A 15,863-nucleotide genomic window follows, 5' to 3' on the forward strand; every position below is an offset into this window, starting at 1 on the left:
AGTTTGTTCTCCCCAAAATATAACAGTCAGTTGCACATATATATATCTGCCCAGAACATTACAACCTGTCAAGAAGTTAGCTCCTTTTTTACAAGTTCTTCTTTTTCTTTGCGGTTTTACTTGAGAGATACAAAAATAGATTCTGCACAATTTGCTGGTCACACCGCTTTAGATCCATTCGTGTGACACCAGCGAGTTCACATGAGAATAAATTATTCAAACAAAACTTTTAAGGCTCCATTCATTCTTTGAAAGGGACACATCATGTAAAAGTCACTGAAATAAATATCCCAACTCCGCTTGGGCCTTTGTCTTTTTATTCTACTATTGTTTATTGTCCTACATCAGTCTTATTTTGCTTTTTCCGTGTGAGGTTTCAACTTGAGTTCACTGACATCCCAAGTGGATGAAGCGAGTGGCTGTCCAAGAGCCACGTTCCTAGTTGATATAGAATCTGGGAGTACCAGTGAACCCCGTCCTCTAAGGGGGTGTTGGGCTGGGGGTCTCTGGGGAGAAGCACCGAGGACAGCCAGTAGCTCAGCCGGACAGGTGCGAAGGACCAGTGCGCCAGGTTGTGGTCTTCAATCACCGCGTAACATGACGCAAGTATCTGGTCTACCACGATGGTTCCCTGAACGGTCACCGGTGCAAACGAGCCCTCGTGCTCTTCCTGGTAAATCCGTTCCACGGTGACAGACTTGAGTTGCTTATGCAAATCATCAAAGACGACCACCTTTTGTCCAGGTTGGACTTTGCTCGCAAACACCGCTGCCATGGTGCTGAGGTCATCCGTGGAGCTGTTGACCACATAGAGCAGATGGGCAGCAGTCAGGGTGATTCTCTGGGCTGGTTCTTTAGTCTCTATGACATGAAACACTCTTCTTGTTGCCGACTCTTGGTCAATGAACATGATGAAGTCGCTGTAGACGAGGTCTCCCTCGCTGGTCGCAGAGAGGACTTTATCTCCGACTCTGAGATCCTTGACGGCCTTCCTGCTTCCATCTGGGAGGGTCACCGAAGCAGAACCTGGGAAACAGCCTCCCGACTTCGCAGCAACTGAGTTCTCTGTGGAATAGAAGAGAAGATCTCATTAGGGAATAGACTTGTATTATTAGAGTTCCCCGTCAAACCAGGGCGGGTCACCGGCTATTCTGCATGGCTGAGGCGCGTCAAATAGGCCCATATGCAGAACTGTGTGAATCAACCATATAGGGTTTACATATGTGAATCAACCATATAGGTTTACATATCCAACCACGGAGGAATTGTACAGGGATAAGTAGGCCTATAAATTGTGTTTTTGTAGAACGAATTTATGGAACGAATTTGAACTCACAACATAAAGGTGTCATTGTATTATCAAGTCTATAAAACGTGGTGGGACATTTGCATTCATTTGGCATAATGGCAGCAGCCTATGTGAATGAGAAACAGAAAGCCCTGGCTCATCTAACCTTAATTAAAACCCAGAAAGAGCGGACATTGTCATTCTAAATCTGCTTGTGGACCGAGCCACTCTTCGAAAAGAACACTTAGGCCTTTCCCAGCTTCTCTTCTATATTTACTCAGGTGCAGAAACGTCCATGTGACATCTCACACACACAGCCTACACACACACTCACACATTCACTACTCTCAGAAACACTATTTACCCAGTGGAGCCACTTCTCCAAGCCTCTCAAGATGTAGATTTGAATTTAAATGAGGGCCCGGACTCTAAATGCGCCGCAGTCACATCAATGTCGGTCTTTTTGACCACCTCTCCCTGCTTTGTTGTCAATCTGGATGACAATAATTCAGCCTTGGGAGAACTCTTCACATTCCTCTCCAGGATCACACTGTCAGTAAACACACACATAAAAAAAAAAAAAAAAGAATCGGTCTGCTCTGAATTTCGTCTTTTAATCTTCTTTTAAGATTCCCAGGCATGAAATAAGGTGACAATTGAAAACCAGATTTGCCCCCAACGAATTCAACATTGCTAAATCCAAATCCTTTTGGTAAAGTCACATGACCCCTAATGACACGGACTATATGATCTCAAAACGTGTGTGCTGAATGTTAAGTAGAAGATTTACGATTAAATTCAAAACGAAATATATATATATTTATATAGCTTTTTGGAAGAATAGGCTTGTTATGGTCTCCATCAGGGTTATAAGAGTGTAAAGAAAGAATTGAAACCCAAAATGTCGGACTAAATCATAATGGCTGTGGTGATTTAATAATCTACATTTTGCACCACGGGAAAACACGGAAAATGTAAAACAGATTAAAACATTGGAATACGAGATAGGCCCAAGGCAGATTGACCATCGGAGTTGATAGGCCTCGTCTATAACCCAATAACGTTTAACCCTATAAGAAATAATTTAGATTTGGCAACGTTTTAAATAGTCTTCAAATAGGCCTAATGCTATTTCATAATTTCGATAGAAACAAAATATAATCTAATTTCGAGATGTCTTTTCCTATTGATTGAGAGCTAAAAACAGCCTACCACTGACTGTCTATGCATATTAAAGTTAATGTTCAAGTTCAGAGCAAAAATGAAATGAATATAGAACATATTCCATGACATGTTGGCATTCATGAGTCGAAGAACAGTTATTGTAACATAAACGGCCGTGGTTCCATCTTAGAGACAGTGTGGGGCGATGTAAGATCATGAAATAGCCTGCATGGGAGCCTGTGCCATAACACATGAGCTGGCGATATGTCCACACACAACAAAGAAGACATTGCACAATAAATTGAGCAAATACATATAGTCCTACGTTAGCTAAATATCAGTCCAGAGGAATAAGTGGACTATAATCCCAACATGAAACAGGACAATACGAGGGGACACCAAGCAGGTATGACAATGAATTAAGACGTTGAAAGGATTTGAGTGGATGTAAGTAACATAGAATATTGTTTATAGCCATGATTAGCCTAGCCATACATGAAATGTAATTAATTGAGTCGGATAGATGATGTGGGATATGAACTATAGTTGACCAATCATTTAGAATTAGCCAATGATCATTCTACCACAAAACGTAGCCTACCAGAGAAGACATAGGTTTGGCCTACAACTTTCAACAAATAGGTCAACAAATAGGTCTGCATGTGGGATTGCTGGACGTTATAGCCTATACTGGCCTACTGGAAACCAGCCAAACGTGCCACTCTAAATTGAACTGTATAGCAACAACATGTTGAAAGGAGGGCTTGCTAAATATATATAGCAAGTCCTCCTTTTAATATATATTTGTATTATATTTATAAAAGCTATTCCTTATCGCTTAGATTTTTTTTTTTTCTTACAATAGTGCCTTTTACATTTCCTTCACATATCTTTTGATCTTTTGTGTTGACTCAACAAATGGCTTGTGATTGTACCCCACCTGCTTTGACAGAACAGTGGATGTGGGCCTTAGACTCGTAGTAGACCCAGTCGAACCCGGCCTCCACGGCCAGCCGGGACAAGGTGCCGTACTTGCTCTTGTCTCTGTCCGAGGTGGTGATGTCCACGGCCCGGCCCTCGTAGTGCAGAGACTCCTCGAAGTGGTGTCCGTCCTCGTCCCAGCCCTCGGTCACCCTCAGCTTCACCCCGGGCCACTGGTTCATGACGGAGATGGCCAGGGAGTTCAGCTTGTCTTTGCATCTCTGGCGGGAAGGAAAAACAACATTAACCTACTTGAATGCTGTACAAGATCTGGGAGTTGGCCAATACTTCGTGACGTTAGAATTATAAGGTTCTATCTCAATTTTTGTCAAAATTGAGTTTTTTACATAATCTGATCCATTAGGTGTTTATTAATGCCTGTGTGGTGTTGTTTTTTTAAATGTTGACATTTTTGAGTTAGTAATTCATAAAATACAAAGGTTCCATCTCACAAAACATAATGGAATGTAAAAACTTTGACGCTCAATATCTCTGAACTGCCCTAAACGGAGATAGAACCTTATCATTCTAAACGGAGATAGAACCTTATCATTCTAAACGGAGATAGAACCTTATCATTCTAAACGGAGATAGAACCTTATCATTCTAAACGGAGATAGCACCTTATAATTCTAAACGGAGATAGAACCTTATCATTCTAAACGGACATAGAACCTTATCATTCTAAACGGAGATAGAACCTTATCATTCTAAACGGAGATAGAACCGTATCATTCTAAGATCACGACTTTTGGATTAGTATTGTGTGCTCTGTTCGATGCGACTTGGTTTTCAGATCAGTACAAGCTATAGCATATCATCTTCACGTTACATTACAGGATCACGGTTATGGGACACTGTTGTAATGTACGTCATAGAAGATGGTTAACATACGTTTATTGAGAGGTTCCCCTTCTAATGATGTATGTAAAGCACTTTGAATGACTTAGAATTGCCCTGTTGCCCTGGCTGTTACTCCAAATAAACTTGCCTTGCCTAAATTTGTCAAGAAGGAAAAACGTGTTCAAGTCGTGAGTTCATTGTGGATGTTAATTCATATCTGACCCTTATGATCTGAAGCAAACCGTTAAGCCACATAGTCCCCCTCTCACACGCACACACCTGCAGGCGCGCACGGAGAGAGAGAGAGAGAGAGAGAGAGAGAGAGAGAGAGAGAGAGAGAGAGAGAGAGAGAGAGACAGAGAGAGAGAGAGAGAGACAGAGAGAGAGAGAGAGAGAGAGAGAGACAGAGAGAGACAGAGAGAGAGAGAGAAAGGTAGGCTACATCAACATTTTAGATATTTCTGTTGAAGCAAGATTCCACACTAATGGTCACCTGAGATTTCATCAATATCCACAGACATCCATCGTGAGTCTACACAATATACCGGCTTGGTTGAATGTGCCTCCAAGCTAGAATGTTCTGTCTGAAGAACAGCCTTAGAGGACACATCTCAGATAGAAACGCTCCTGATGAAAAATTGATAAGGCATTGTATTCGCTTCACTGGCCTAAAACATATAGATCTGCTCCTGGAGGTGCGACCGCTCAATGGCCTATTTGTAGGCCTACACGCCCAAAGATGCCATAGCAGTGATAGACAAGACACACAATGCGTTCTGAGAATGGAAGGAGAAATAACTACGAATCATTTCTAAGCTCTGTTTTCTTTGAATAAATAATTGATATTCAGTGGGATAATCTTCAGGGATAGCTGGGTTATAAGATAGCTGGCCTAATTGGAGAGTTGCACTCTGTAACCTGTCTCGGGACCCTTAGTGGAGATGCTTGGCCTTCTCCAGGACAACTCTTTTCGACACTTTACCAATATGTCAAATAAAACATCACAAAGAGCCTTTTCACTGCGACCAGAGAGAAAGTTTAATTATTCTTGTCGCGCAGGTTCTTGGGACGTGACGGGACTGCCTAAGTGGAGGTGTTTTGGGTGACTTTTCCCAAGGCTAACAGAACACTGTGGGGACACGGTATTCAACATAACACTACACACGACACGCACACACACACACACACACACACACACACACACACACTCACACACACACACACACACACACACACACACACACACACACACCAGTTTGTAATTTGATAAAACAGTTCAGTGCTGGTCACAGGGTTACAAGTATCAATATCTCAATTGACCCTGCATGTCATTCCGACAAGGGATCAAAATGGACAATTTATAAACTACTGGCACTTGTAGAATGTAGTGGGTGAAAAGGTGCCATGATGCCCAAACCTCTCCTGCACATTCTGAGTGGGATTGCCAGAGTCAAGAGCCGTGAAGCCTGAACTAGTTATTAATTCATTGGGTCGTGTGCCGCAAATCAAGCCCAATTCTGTTCAGCCACCGTGAAGCCCAGCAGGACCCCCCTAGCCGGCGCTTTGTGCTCAGACTGAAGCCCGCAGCCTGCCTCTTAATCTGTCCACAAATGAACTGGTTAGAGAAACACTTCTCAGATACCTGTCAGTGCAAACACCCCGCTGGTCCCGTTGACTTGGGATAGGCTACTGTTCATATTAAACTGTGCTCGCCACAGAAGCCCAAGTGATCTTTTTATTCGCAACAGACTCTTAAACGTCGGTGGTTGTGCGCTAATGTTTGTAAACCGACAACCTCGTTAACTTTCCTCCACGGGGAGAACTGTGTCTTTGTAGTTGAGGGGATGAAGCAGCGCTGTCATAAACGAGGGGGCTCGCCTGGGGGGCTTCACGCTGCAAGAGTCATCCTCACTTGTGTTGATTTACATTTAAAGAAACCACAACAGACATACGTTTCATCTCGCTTGAAATTACAGTTTGTTTAAACAATAGTGCACTTTGAGCTTGATTCTAAGAATCGATCCCTTAGATACAACTTTCAGTGCACCTGTGCACCTAGTGCGTCTTTGCTTTGCAAACCTACGGGATTGACGTCATCAACGTTCCTCAAAGCCCACAAAGCATGGAATAAACCATGGAATAAGACCCATGGAATAAGAACCATGGAATAAGAACCATGGAATAAGAACCATGGAATAAGAACCATGGAATAAGACCCATGGAATAAGAACCATGGCATCACAGCTAACCTAATAATTAATTAATAATTTTGCCATTTAGCAGACGCTTTTATCCAAAGCGACTTACAATTACGAATTACAGGGACATTCCCCCTGGAGTAACTGAGGGCTAAGTGCCTTACCCAAGGGCACACTAGTAGTGGTGTGGCTTCAGGCGGGATTTGAACTCACAACCTTCCGATCCCAAGTCCAACTCACTATCCACTAGACCACCACTAACCTGAAGCTCTTCATATTCATATGCCAAGGTGCAATAGTGGTGCAACTTGTGATGTTGCAGGTGCACGTGTTGCTTCATTATGGTGCCAGATCGATACAATAGGCTAATAACCATATGAGATATACGCACTTTAAACGTACGCTTTCTGTTATAACATTGTTTATGCTTACTATGTTCATTGACCAAAGGTCATAAGTTCAAATGCTCCCGGCTAATGAAAGTCATGTTAAGGAGGTGGGTGGACAGCCATCCCAAAGGGGGGCTTGTCTATTAGTACGTTGTCCATGTCTTCTATATAGGCCTGTGTCCCAGGCTATTATGCATGTACATTTCAATAAACGTGACCACAAAGCGTAGAACACTGAGTTTATTTCACTGTCATATAAGAAAATAATCTAGGTGATTTTGATGTTGTTTATCCATGCAGTGATATCAGCCTAGAGAAATCCTCCCCGTGTCCGACCCCTAAGAATACGCTATAAGGAGGCGAAAGCGCATTACGAGTAAAAAAAAATCAGTCTTTGGCACAATTCACTAAACCACAACTGGCAATGACCAAGGGCTACAGACAGAATAAACGTTAGGCTATCTCATTCTGACCCCCAGTTGGAGTTATAACGTATCTATCAGAGGAAAGGGTTAGGGTTTAAGAGATGTGGAGATGCACGCAGAGGGAATATTTAATGTGACCTCGTGCCAATGGCGCGGTGACGGTGTACGGTGCACGGTGTACGGTGTACGGTGTACGGTTCAGGGACTTAGGTGCGCGCCTTCCTCATCCTAGGCTCCTACTCCAGGTCCAGTGGCATGTTAAGGTAGCCAGACTTGAGCAATTCCACCCAGCGTTCTAATTGCAAATATAGGGCACAGCAAGTGCAAAAGACCCGTTTAATAAAGACTTTACAGTACCGAAAATCAAGTAACCTCCTAAGGCGCAAGAGAGACTTGCGAGACCAGTCTACATTTCTGACCCATATTTTTTGAAGACAACGTATGCAAGTCAAATCGAATAGGCAAAGGGTAACACAGACAAGTAATCAAATGGTACAATAATCTGATTCCCAAAAAACTACCGGATTCACAAAAACCGATGGTACTTTACAGTCCCTAAATGCATGGCCCGAGGCGGCGTCGGTGCGCCTGGCTATAGCATTGCACTAATTGGCGACGTCCCACCCATGAAGTAGTGATAGTGTGTTCAGAACATTCTCCAAGAAATGTCAATTTCTTCATGCACCGGTAAACTTAACTGCGAAAGGGTGAATTACAGTATGCGAGAAAATGTCTGAATGAGCCTATCCATCCATGCATAAAAAAAGACCGACTGTTTGAAGCAGTCTATATTTAGACTGTTAGATCAGATGACTGAAATTAATATAAGGCAAGATGGAATCTAAATCTTACACAATTACCGAATATCCCAGCCAATGATGAGCAATGGATGTGGGTCTAACACAATGGCCTTCAATGATACAAATATAGATATGAGGAGAAGAGCACATTAATATTTCAAATAAACTGCCTTAATCATGGAGGCCGAGTGTCCCGCCGGTGCGCCAGTATGATACATCTGTTAGATTAGGAAGCCTAATAGATATATATAATAACCCTTGCAGGACTTCATCCAAAGTCTATGCCAGTGAAAGTGAATCGCTGTACACATCGATCGTATGAGAGACTGAGAGTTGAGACTTCAATTGATACTGGGAAATCACGGTGCGTAATGGGCTTCATATTTGGAGGGTATGGCTATAATGTCCCACTGACACTGTGACAGAAGACGCACATTAAAAGCGCTGTTCTCTTTACCTGAGTCATGAGCCGGTCCGCACCGGTGTTCTCTTCATCCTTGAATATAATGTCGGTGTTGTAATTGGGAGTCAGTTCTTTAAATCGCTCGGAGTTCCGTGTGATCTTGCCCTCGTATCTGCCGCTGGCCCCCAGGGTCTTCTCCGCGACGTTGGGGATGAACTGCTTGTACGCCAGAGGGGTCAGCTTCTTGGGATGTCGTCTCCTCCCGTAGCCCCTGCCCGGTCCACAGCCCATCCCAGAGGACACCAAGGACAGGCAGAGGAGACCCACCACCACGGTTCTGGTCGACAGCAGCATTTCGTACATCAAATCTAAACGATCCGGTGCCTCTGTGTTATCAACCGGCGGTCGTTTCTCTCAATCTCCCGGTGCTCGTTCCCAATGTCCTTGTCTCTCCTCCTCTGTCTGGACCCGATCACCACCGTGGCAGGTGCGGAAATGAATGCGTCTGCGAAATGATAACGGAACTCATCGAGGGAGGTAGTTGGAGGAGGTAGTTGGAGGAGGTAGTTGGAGGAGGAGGTAGTTGGTTCAGTTGTTTCGTGGGTAAAAGTGAGAAAATGAGCCACAGAATCTCTCCGTAGTCGAGCTGCAGCCGCTTGTGCGAACAGAGCGCTTTTACTGCTATGTATTATAGCACCGATCTGTGACAGGGGAGGGACCTGATTGGTTCGCCCAGACAAATCCAAGGATCTTTAAAGATTTTTTTTCCACCTACCTGAAGGGTTGGTTAGAGGGGAGGGGCAGCTATCCATGGGAAAACACCAATTACACATTTTCCTTCCCCTCTGTTCTTAAACCATACACACGGATTGCCGGTTGGAAGAAAACGCACCCAGTGTATGTTGCCATGTACATACACATTTTTTGTGTGAGAATGATTTGAATGTTCACGCAGCTGTAGCATAAATTGGATAAAGTTGCGCACACATTGAGCTCTCAGCGTCCCATGGATAGCATTTGAAAATGGATGGAAGCGCACGGTGCGCATGTATACGTGCGTGCGTGGGTGCGTCTATGTTCGAGTCCATGTAAGAGTGTCTGAAGGATATAGGCGACAGAATAACTCGAAAATATTACAAAAGTCTGAAAATCTCCAATATTAGCATGGATATTTCTCATATCATCTATTTTGTCATTATGGTGCGCTACCATGCGCATTTGGATACAGCACTGGGACTTTACTGTAGGAAAATAGTCGGTGATCTACTGGTTTGAAATAAAACATACAATGGAATAAACACATGAATTAACCAGGTGTTTAGATTAAGGGCATGTCAAAAGGCATTAAACGATGGTCTGCCCACATGTCCTACCGATATGTCCATTGAATACAACGGGTTGCCTCGGCCACGATGCCCTATACAGTTGCCTATGGTAATGGTTTGCCTCTGAATTTAATTGATTCAGGTCCCAACTTAAGGCCTGTTTTCATGTTATGCCGCATGCGCAATGCGCGCTCTCCATGCCCCTTTCCATCAATCCGCCAAATGATAATTAGTAAATTAACGTGGAAATTCGAAGTGGAGCTACGAATTGTAAATGTGTTCGAAACGCTGTTTTTTTTTCTTCTTGTTGTTGTTTTAATCCAACAAATGTTATAACAGGTGCTGAATGATGTGTTAGTGTAAGTGTAGGCTTCAAGACTTGTGTGGGTTTACAGATCATCCTAGTTGGTATTCTTTAGTAGCCTATAAGTCATGTAGCCTAATCAGTTTCTGATACATTCCATAATTCAACATGTCTTCCAACTGAGAAAAAAACTCAAACCACCCCTGGAATATAATTATGATCATCATAATCAATTCCCTGTGTCTGTGATCACAAAAGGATGTTTTGCCTTGAATGGTGTTATGGGGGGTAGAGACTTCTAAGGTTCCTGAGGGTGTTATCCCAGGCTTCTCTTCCACATCCATTGGTTATTGACATTTACTTGTCAAATGTACACAAACGCGCTGCTGTCTGTTTGGACCAAGGATCAGCCACAAAGCTTGTCCCCCCAAAGTCCACTTCATTGACAGATTAAGCCATGGTAACCACTGTATTCACTGGCCCATAGCAGCAGGCGAGGTATGTGCGTAATTGTCTTACTTTCTCTTGTCCTCACGCGTTTGCAAGACCCGCTCTCAAAGATGGTGGCTGTTTGTCTTGGGAGACATATTAACGCCTCTGCTCCTCCACTGAAGGCTTTTGTTAGCAGGCCCCCATTGCAGATAATGATTTGTTGTCTTCTATTGGAAGCTGGGGATGACCAAAACATAACTTGCTATTCTATGTGTGGAGCGTCTGTTTAATGCTGCATGTGATTCGGATCATATTGTAGCTACAGTATTGTATGTCTTGACTGGATATCATCTGGTTGTACAAAGCTTGTATGATTGTAAGCTTGTATATGTGAGTGAGGGATGACTCTGAGAAAGGCCTTAGTTAATTGATAGGTTATCACCCTGCTAGTGAAATCAAGAAACACCCAGATGTTGGAAGAACAGTAGAAAGGGAATAGTTTGATATGCAATGACGAAAGCCCTTGTTCAGTAAGGAGTGTTGATTTGGGGTCAAGAGATTATATGATATGAGAATTCATATGTATTCTCTGTATTGTGTATCCTGAGAGAGCTGTTAACTATTCATTATATAGGGCTGGCATATAGACCTGGCTGGCATATAGACCTGGCTGGCATATAGACCTGGCTGGCATATAGACCTGGCTGGCACGTTGCTTCTGCCCTCTTCCAGCACTATTGTTGTGTGGCGCAGGTGCCATAAGGAGGAGACAGGTTATGTCTAATTAAAGGGGAGGAGACAGGTTATGTCTAATTAAAGGCAGCTTTGGCTGATGTCCAGCACAGAGAGCACGGTGCCCACGCCGTGTGCCAGGCCTATGCCAGCTCCACCAGAGCAGGTGAAACTACCTGCAGCTTGGTGTTGCCCAGGAAAGCCAGGCCCCTGGCCAGAAGATGACCAGTCTACCTGGCATGGCACCATGGCACCCAGTTCAAACTTGCCATTACCTCAGATGGAATTTAGAGCTTCCATAGCTGGAATCTTCAGAGTGTAAAAGTGAAATCAGGGAAACTGGATTGTGTAGCGGTGTGGAAATCATTGAAATCATTTGTATTTGTTTGCCGTATTGGTAGAGAACGTCATGTCCTCTTAGCTGGCCACATTTCTGCAGTCATCGCCACGGAGGTCCTGTGTAAAATGACTACAGATGAGAAAAACGTAAGGGTACTGCTTTGCTGAGGTCAACACCTCGGTTCAGGTTTCACTGCACTGAGATCAACCCAGGCATGCCACACAGGTGCCTCCAAGCCGCAGAGGGAGACCACTGGCGGGTGAGGCAGTCACAGCCCTCACTCCCCACATCCTCTGTGGTCCATGACATAACCTATACCTACACATCCTCTGTGGTCCATGACATAACCTATACCTACCAGTCACAGCCCTCACTCCCCACATCCTCTGTGGTCCATGACATGACCTATACCTACCTTTCAGCCCTCACTCCCCACATCCTCTGTGGTCCATGACATAACCTATACCTACCTTTATACCTACCATCCTCTGTGGTCCATGACATAACCTATACCTACCAGTCACAGCCCTCACTCCCCACATCCTCTGTGGTCCATGACATAACCTATACCTACACATCCTCTGTGGTCCATGACATAACCTATACCTACCTTTCAGCCCTCACTCCCCACATCCTCTGTGGTCCATGACATAACCTATACCTACCTTTCAGCCCTCACTCCCCACATCCTCTGTGGTCCAGGACATAACCTACACCTACCTTTCAGCCCTCACTCCCCACATCCTCTGTGGTCCAGGACATAACCTATACCTACCTTTCAGCCCTCACTCCCCACATCCTCTGTGGTCCAGGACATAACCTGTACCTACCTTTCAGCCCTCACTCCCCACATCCTCTGTGGTCCAGGACATCACCTACACCTACCTTTCAGCCCTCACTCCCCACATCCTCTGTGGTCCATGACATAACCTATACCTACCTTTATACCTACACATCCTCTGTGGTCCATGACATAATGACATAACCTATACCTGCCTTTGAACAGGGTACATTACCTCAAGCACACAAGTAGAAGAGCAAAGGGCCTCCCTGTAAATTGGTAACAAAATGTGTGACATGTCAAATGGTAAGCAATGTAAATAATGCAGGGGGCATGAATAATGCAGCCAGAAGAGGCTGTGTTGGCTGAGAGGGAACATGTCCACTATAGTCCCATTCTACACAGAAACACAGGCCAGCGTCTATTTATCACAACACAGAGACAGCACAGAGAGAGAGAGAGAGAGAGAAGTAGACACACAGTATAACTAGGGCCAGGAGTGTTTTATCTGACCAGGAAAAACACAGGGCCGTACGTATACTGTATTAAGAGAGAAGAGAGAGAGAGATCAACAGAGACCCATGCTCCAGAGAGTGACACAGCAACATGGATAGTTGTTTTATGAAATAATTCTCGGATTGAGGGCATTACGAATTGCGTAGTGTGGAGCCTGTTGCATGTGATGGATAATCCCATGTAAGGAGTGAGAGGGGCAATGACTCATCAGTTCTGGGCTTTCTGTGGCATACGTCTCTCCCACATCTCCTCAGGTGACTCCCACCTTCTACTCAACCTCACTGCAGGCATTCCCCATATGGAGTGAGACACCAACATGACATACATACTCCAGTACAGAACTAGCCTCTTTCAGCATGTTTCTTAGCCATTTGGGGTCTGGAGGATCTCAGATATGCTCTAGGGTTAGGGTTATCTAATTGAATGCAGCATATTGTTAACCTCGCATGCCAGGGGTACAACTGAGTGTTGACTGGATGAGGGCTCCTGAATAATCTTGCATTACACACACACACACACACACACACACACACACACACACACACACACACACACACACACACACACACACACACACACACACACACGCACACACCAAGTGTTACTCTGTTTGGGGAAAAGGGAACTGCTTTTTTTCACCTAGACCAGGTCTGTGATTTCAAATAGCAGGTGGCGTTCTTCACTTCCTCACTCACTCCTGCCAGCTAGCCAACAGCTTTACATTATCTTAACCTTCTCCTTACCCTAACAACTGAATTATCAGCATTGTCTTTGGATCACTTTACAATGATACAAGCATAATACTTGAGTATTAGTAACACTTTGCATTGAAAAGATTGATATGTCCTGAGGCTTTTCTCTGAGGTACAATGGAGATTTCACAATACAGTATCTGGGATTGCAGCCCTCAGCGTGCCCCAGAGTCTGTAAAGACGATTTATTTGCTCCCTGCAGCCGCTCCCAATACTTAAACATTAAGCACCAAGGCTAGACAGGCACAAACCACTTTGAACTGCAGCGCAGGGTGAACCCAGTGTGGAGGGGGGAGGGTGGGGGGTGCTGAAGGATATTTCTGCAGGTGAGTCAGAGCCATATAGGCAGCAACATCATGCAGACACTCACTAAGATAAGTGATGATAGGTGTCTTTATCAATCTAATATCCGTTGACATCATTCCTAACATGTCATTCCATTTATAGGTTCTATTCTCATATTTTTCTAGCGGTCCCACATTGGTCACTATGGTCACGAATACTGGATATAAGTTCACTGGAAGGCCAATCAGATATTCTGTCCCCAGGTCTGACAGTTTCTGTGATAAGAGTTGATGTGTCACACTGTGTCACACAATATATTGGATGTAGAGAAATCAAGCACAGAAATCATAGACAGTCATGAAGCTCTAACAAAAACACAGTGACTTATTTCCATTTCAGCAAGAGAAACAAAAACATAATTGCATTGACGTGAGAGCATTGGATATGCAAAATCATCCTTCTTATGGTGAGCAATCTGCTTCAACATGAACTGTTCAATTTTATAAACTTTTTTTTTTTTAAACCCGCGGACACAGATAAAATCTCTGTAATGAACACTGAGGGCTTCGTGTGTGCCATTTCACCTAAGGCCAAGATAATAGAGGTTATAATTCCCTCCTGAGTGAAATGAAACGGGAACACAGCTAACACCAAAATAGCTTAATTATTCCAAACCAACAGGCTACGCTACCCATGCTAACCACACTAACCACCTCTATGCCTAATAGTCATTATGGTATGCTAACAAGCTAGCCAAGCACACCTCTTCTCAATCAGCTCTTTCCAATCCATGTTCATGATTGGTATCTTTGAAGCAACAATGTATCTTTCATCAGATTCAGACTCTGTTTCTTTGTTGAACTATGCTTTCAGGAAATGTTCTCCACCTGGATTAAGTCTAGTATTGCTCATGCTGATTGCTCTTGCAGATATAGTTGATACTAATTCCTTATTGATACTGATATTGACCAATGGTGAACTAACCATTATTTTCATTGTTCTCATGAATCTTTTAGATGTTGGATGTTTGATAAGACAACGAGGACCTGCTTAACACTCCAGGGATCAATCTACCTGATTAGTGAACAGTGAAAATCCTAAAACCCTTTCTTCGTCAACATAGGTCACACTCTACACTATACACTACAACATGTCCAATGTCCAAAATACATAGAAAATGAAGCAAAGAGAGAAATGTTTAACTGCCATACTCGCAGGTGGGAACTGTGACTTTGTGAGTGTGTGCAAGTATTATGTATGTGTATGGGCACGTGTGTGCATACAAACTATACCTTTCAGAAACGAAGTTAAACAGGAGTTAATGAGCCGAGTGACTGATAGTGTAGTAGTGGGCTGTGTCAATAGAGTGCAGGAGGCAGCGGAGGCCTGAGAGCTGAGTGCAGAGCCAAGGTGAGGAGAGCAGGCTAGGAGCGGGTGTTGAAGGGAGATGTCAGACGCTCTGGAAGATGAGCCTGAATAGTAGTGAGCTGATTAGGGCCCAGACTGTGATGCACCCATGAGTCCCACTTTCCCAATGACCCCTGTCATTCAGTCCTCACTCTCCCCTCCCTCCCCTCTCTACATAGCCACCCAACCGCCCACCGCCACCCGCAACAACATAATCTCCCTCACAAACAAACTAGCTTCACAAAGGGACAGTCGTTTTACTGTTGGCAGTGTTGAAAATATGAAGCCTCATCGTCACTTCAAACAAGAGATCATCTTATCAAATCCCTTTGTGATAGTTCATAAAACTAAACTATTAGTACACTCAATAATAATAATATACGCCATTTAGCTGACACTTTTATCCAAAGCAACTTACATTGCACTGAGTGCATCCATCCAACATGAGTTCCAGTATATATTGTAGAGACTCATATCCTGTCTGTATGATTGTGGTGT

At 43.9% G+C, this 15,863-nt stretch overlaps 1 protein-coding gene across 1 annotated transcript; it reads right to left on the reverse strand.

Moving 5' to 3' along the window:
- Nucleotides 1-376: 376 nt before the first annotated feature.
- shha (sonic hedgehog signaling molecule a) lies at nucleotides 377-8,854 on the reverse strand (the record flags this gene model as incomplete). The annotated part of the gene is made up of 3 exons (XM_080548884.1): nucleotides 377-1,065; nucleotides 3,393-3,654; nucleotides 8,546-8,854. The coding sequence occupies 3 exons, from the start codon at nucleotides 8,852-8,854 to the stop codon at nucleotides 377-379; spliced, it is 1,260 nt and encodes a 419-aa protein (XP_080405010.1).
- Nucleotides 8,855-15,863: the final 7,009 nt, after the last annotated feature.

This window comes from Nansenia antarctica, assembly GCF_963989245.1.
Source record: "Nansenia antarctica genome assembly, chromosome: 19".
NCBI classification, from domain to species: domain Eukaryota; kingdom Metazoa; phylum Chordata; class Actinopteri; order Argentiniformes; family Microstomatidae; genus Nansenia; species Nansenia antarctica.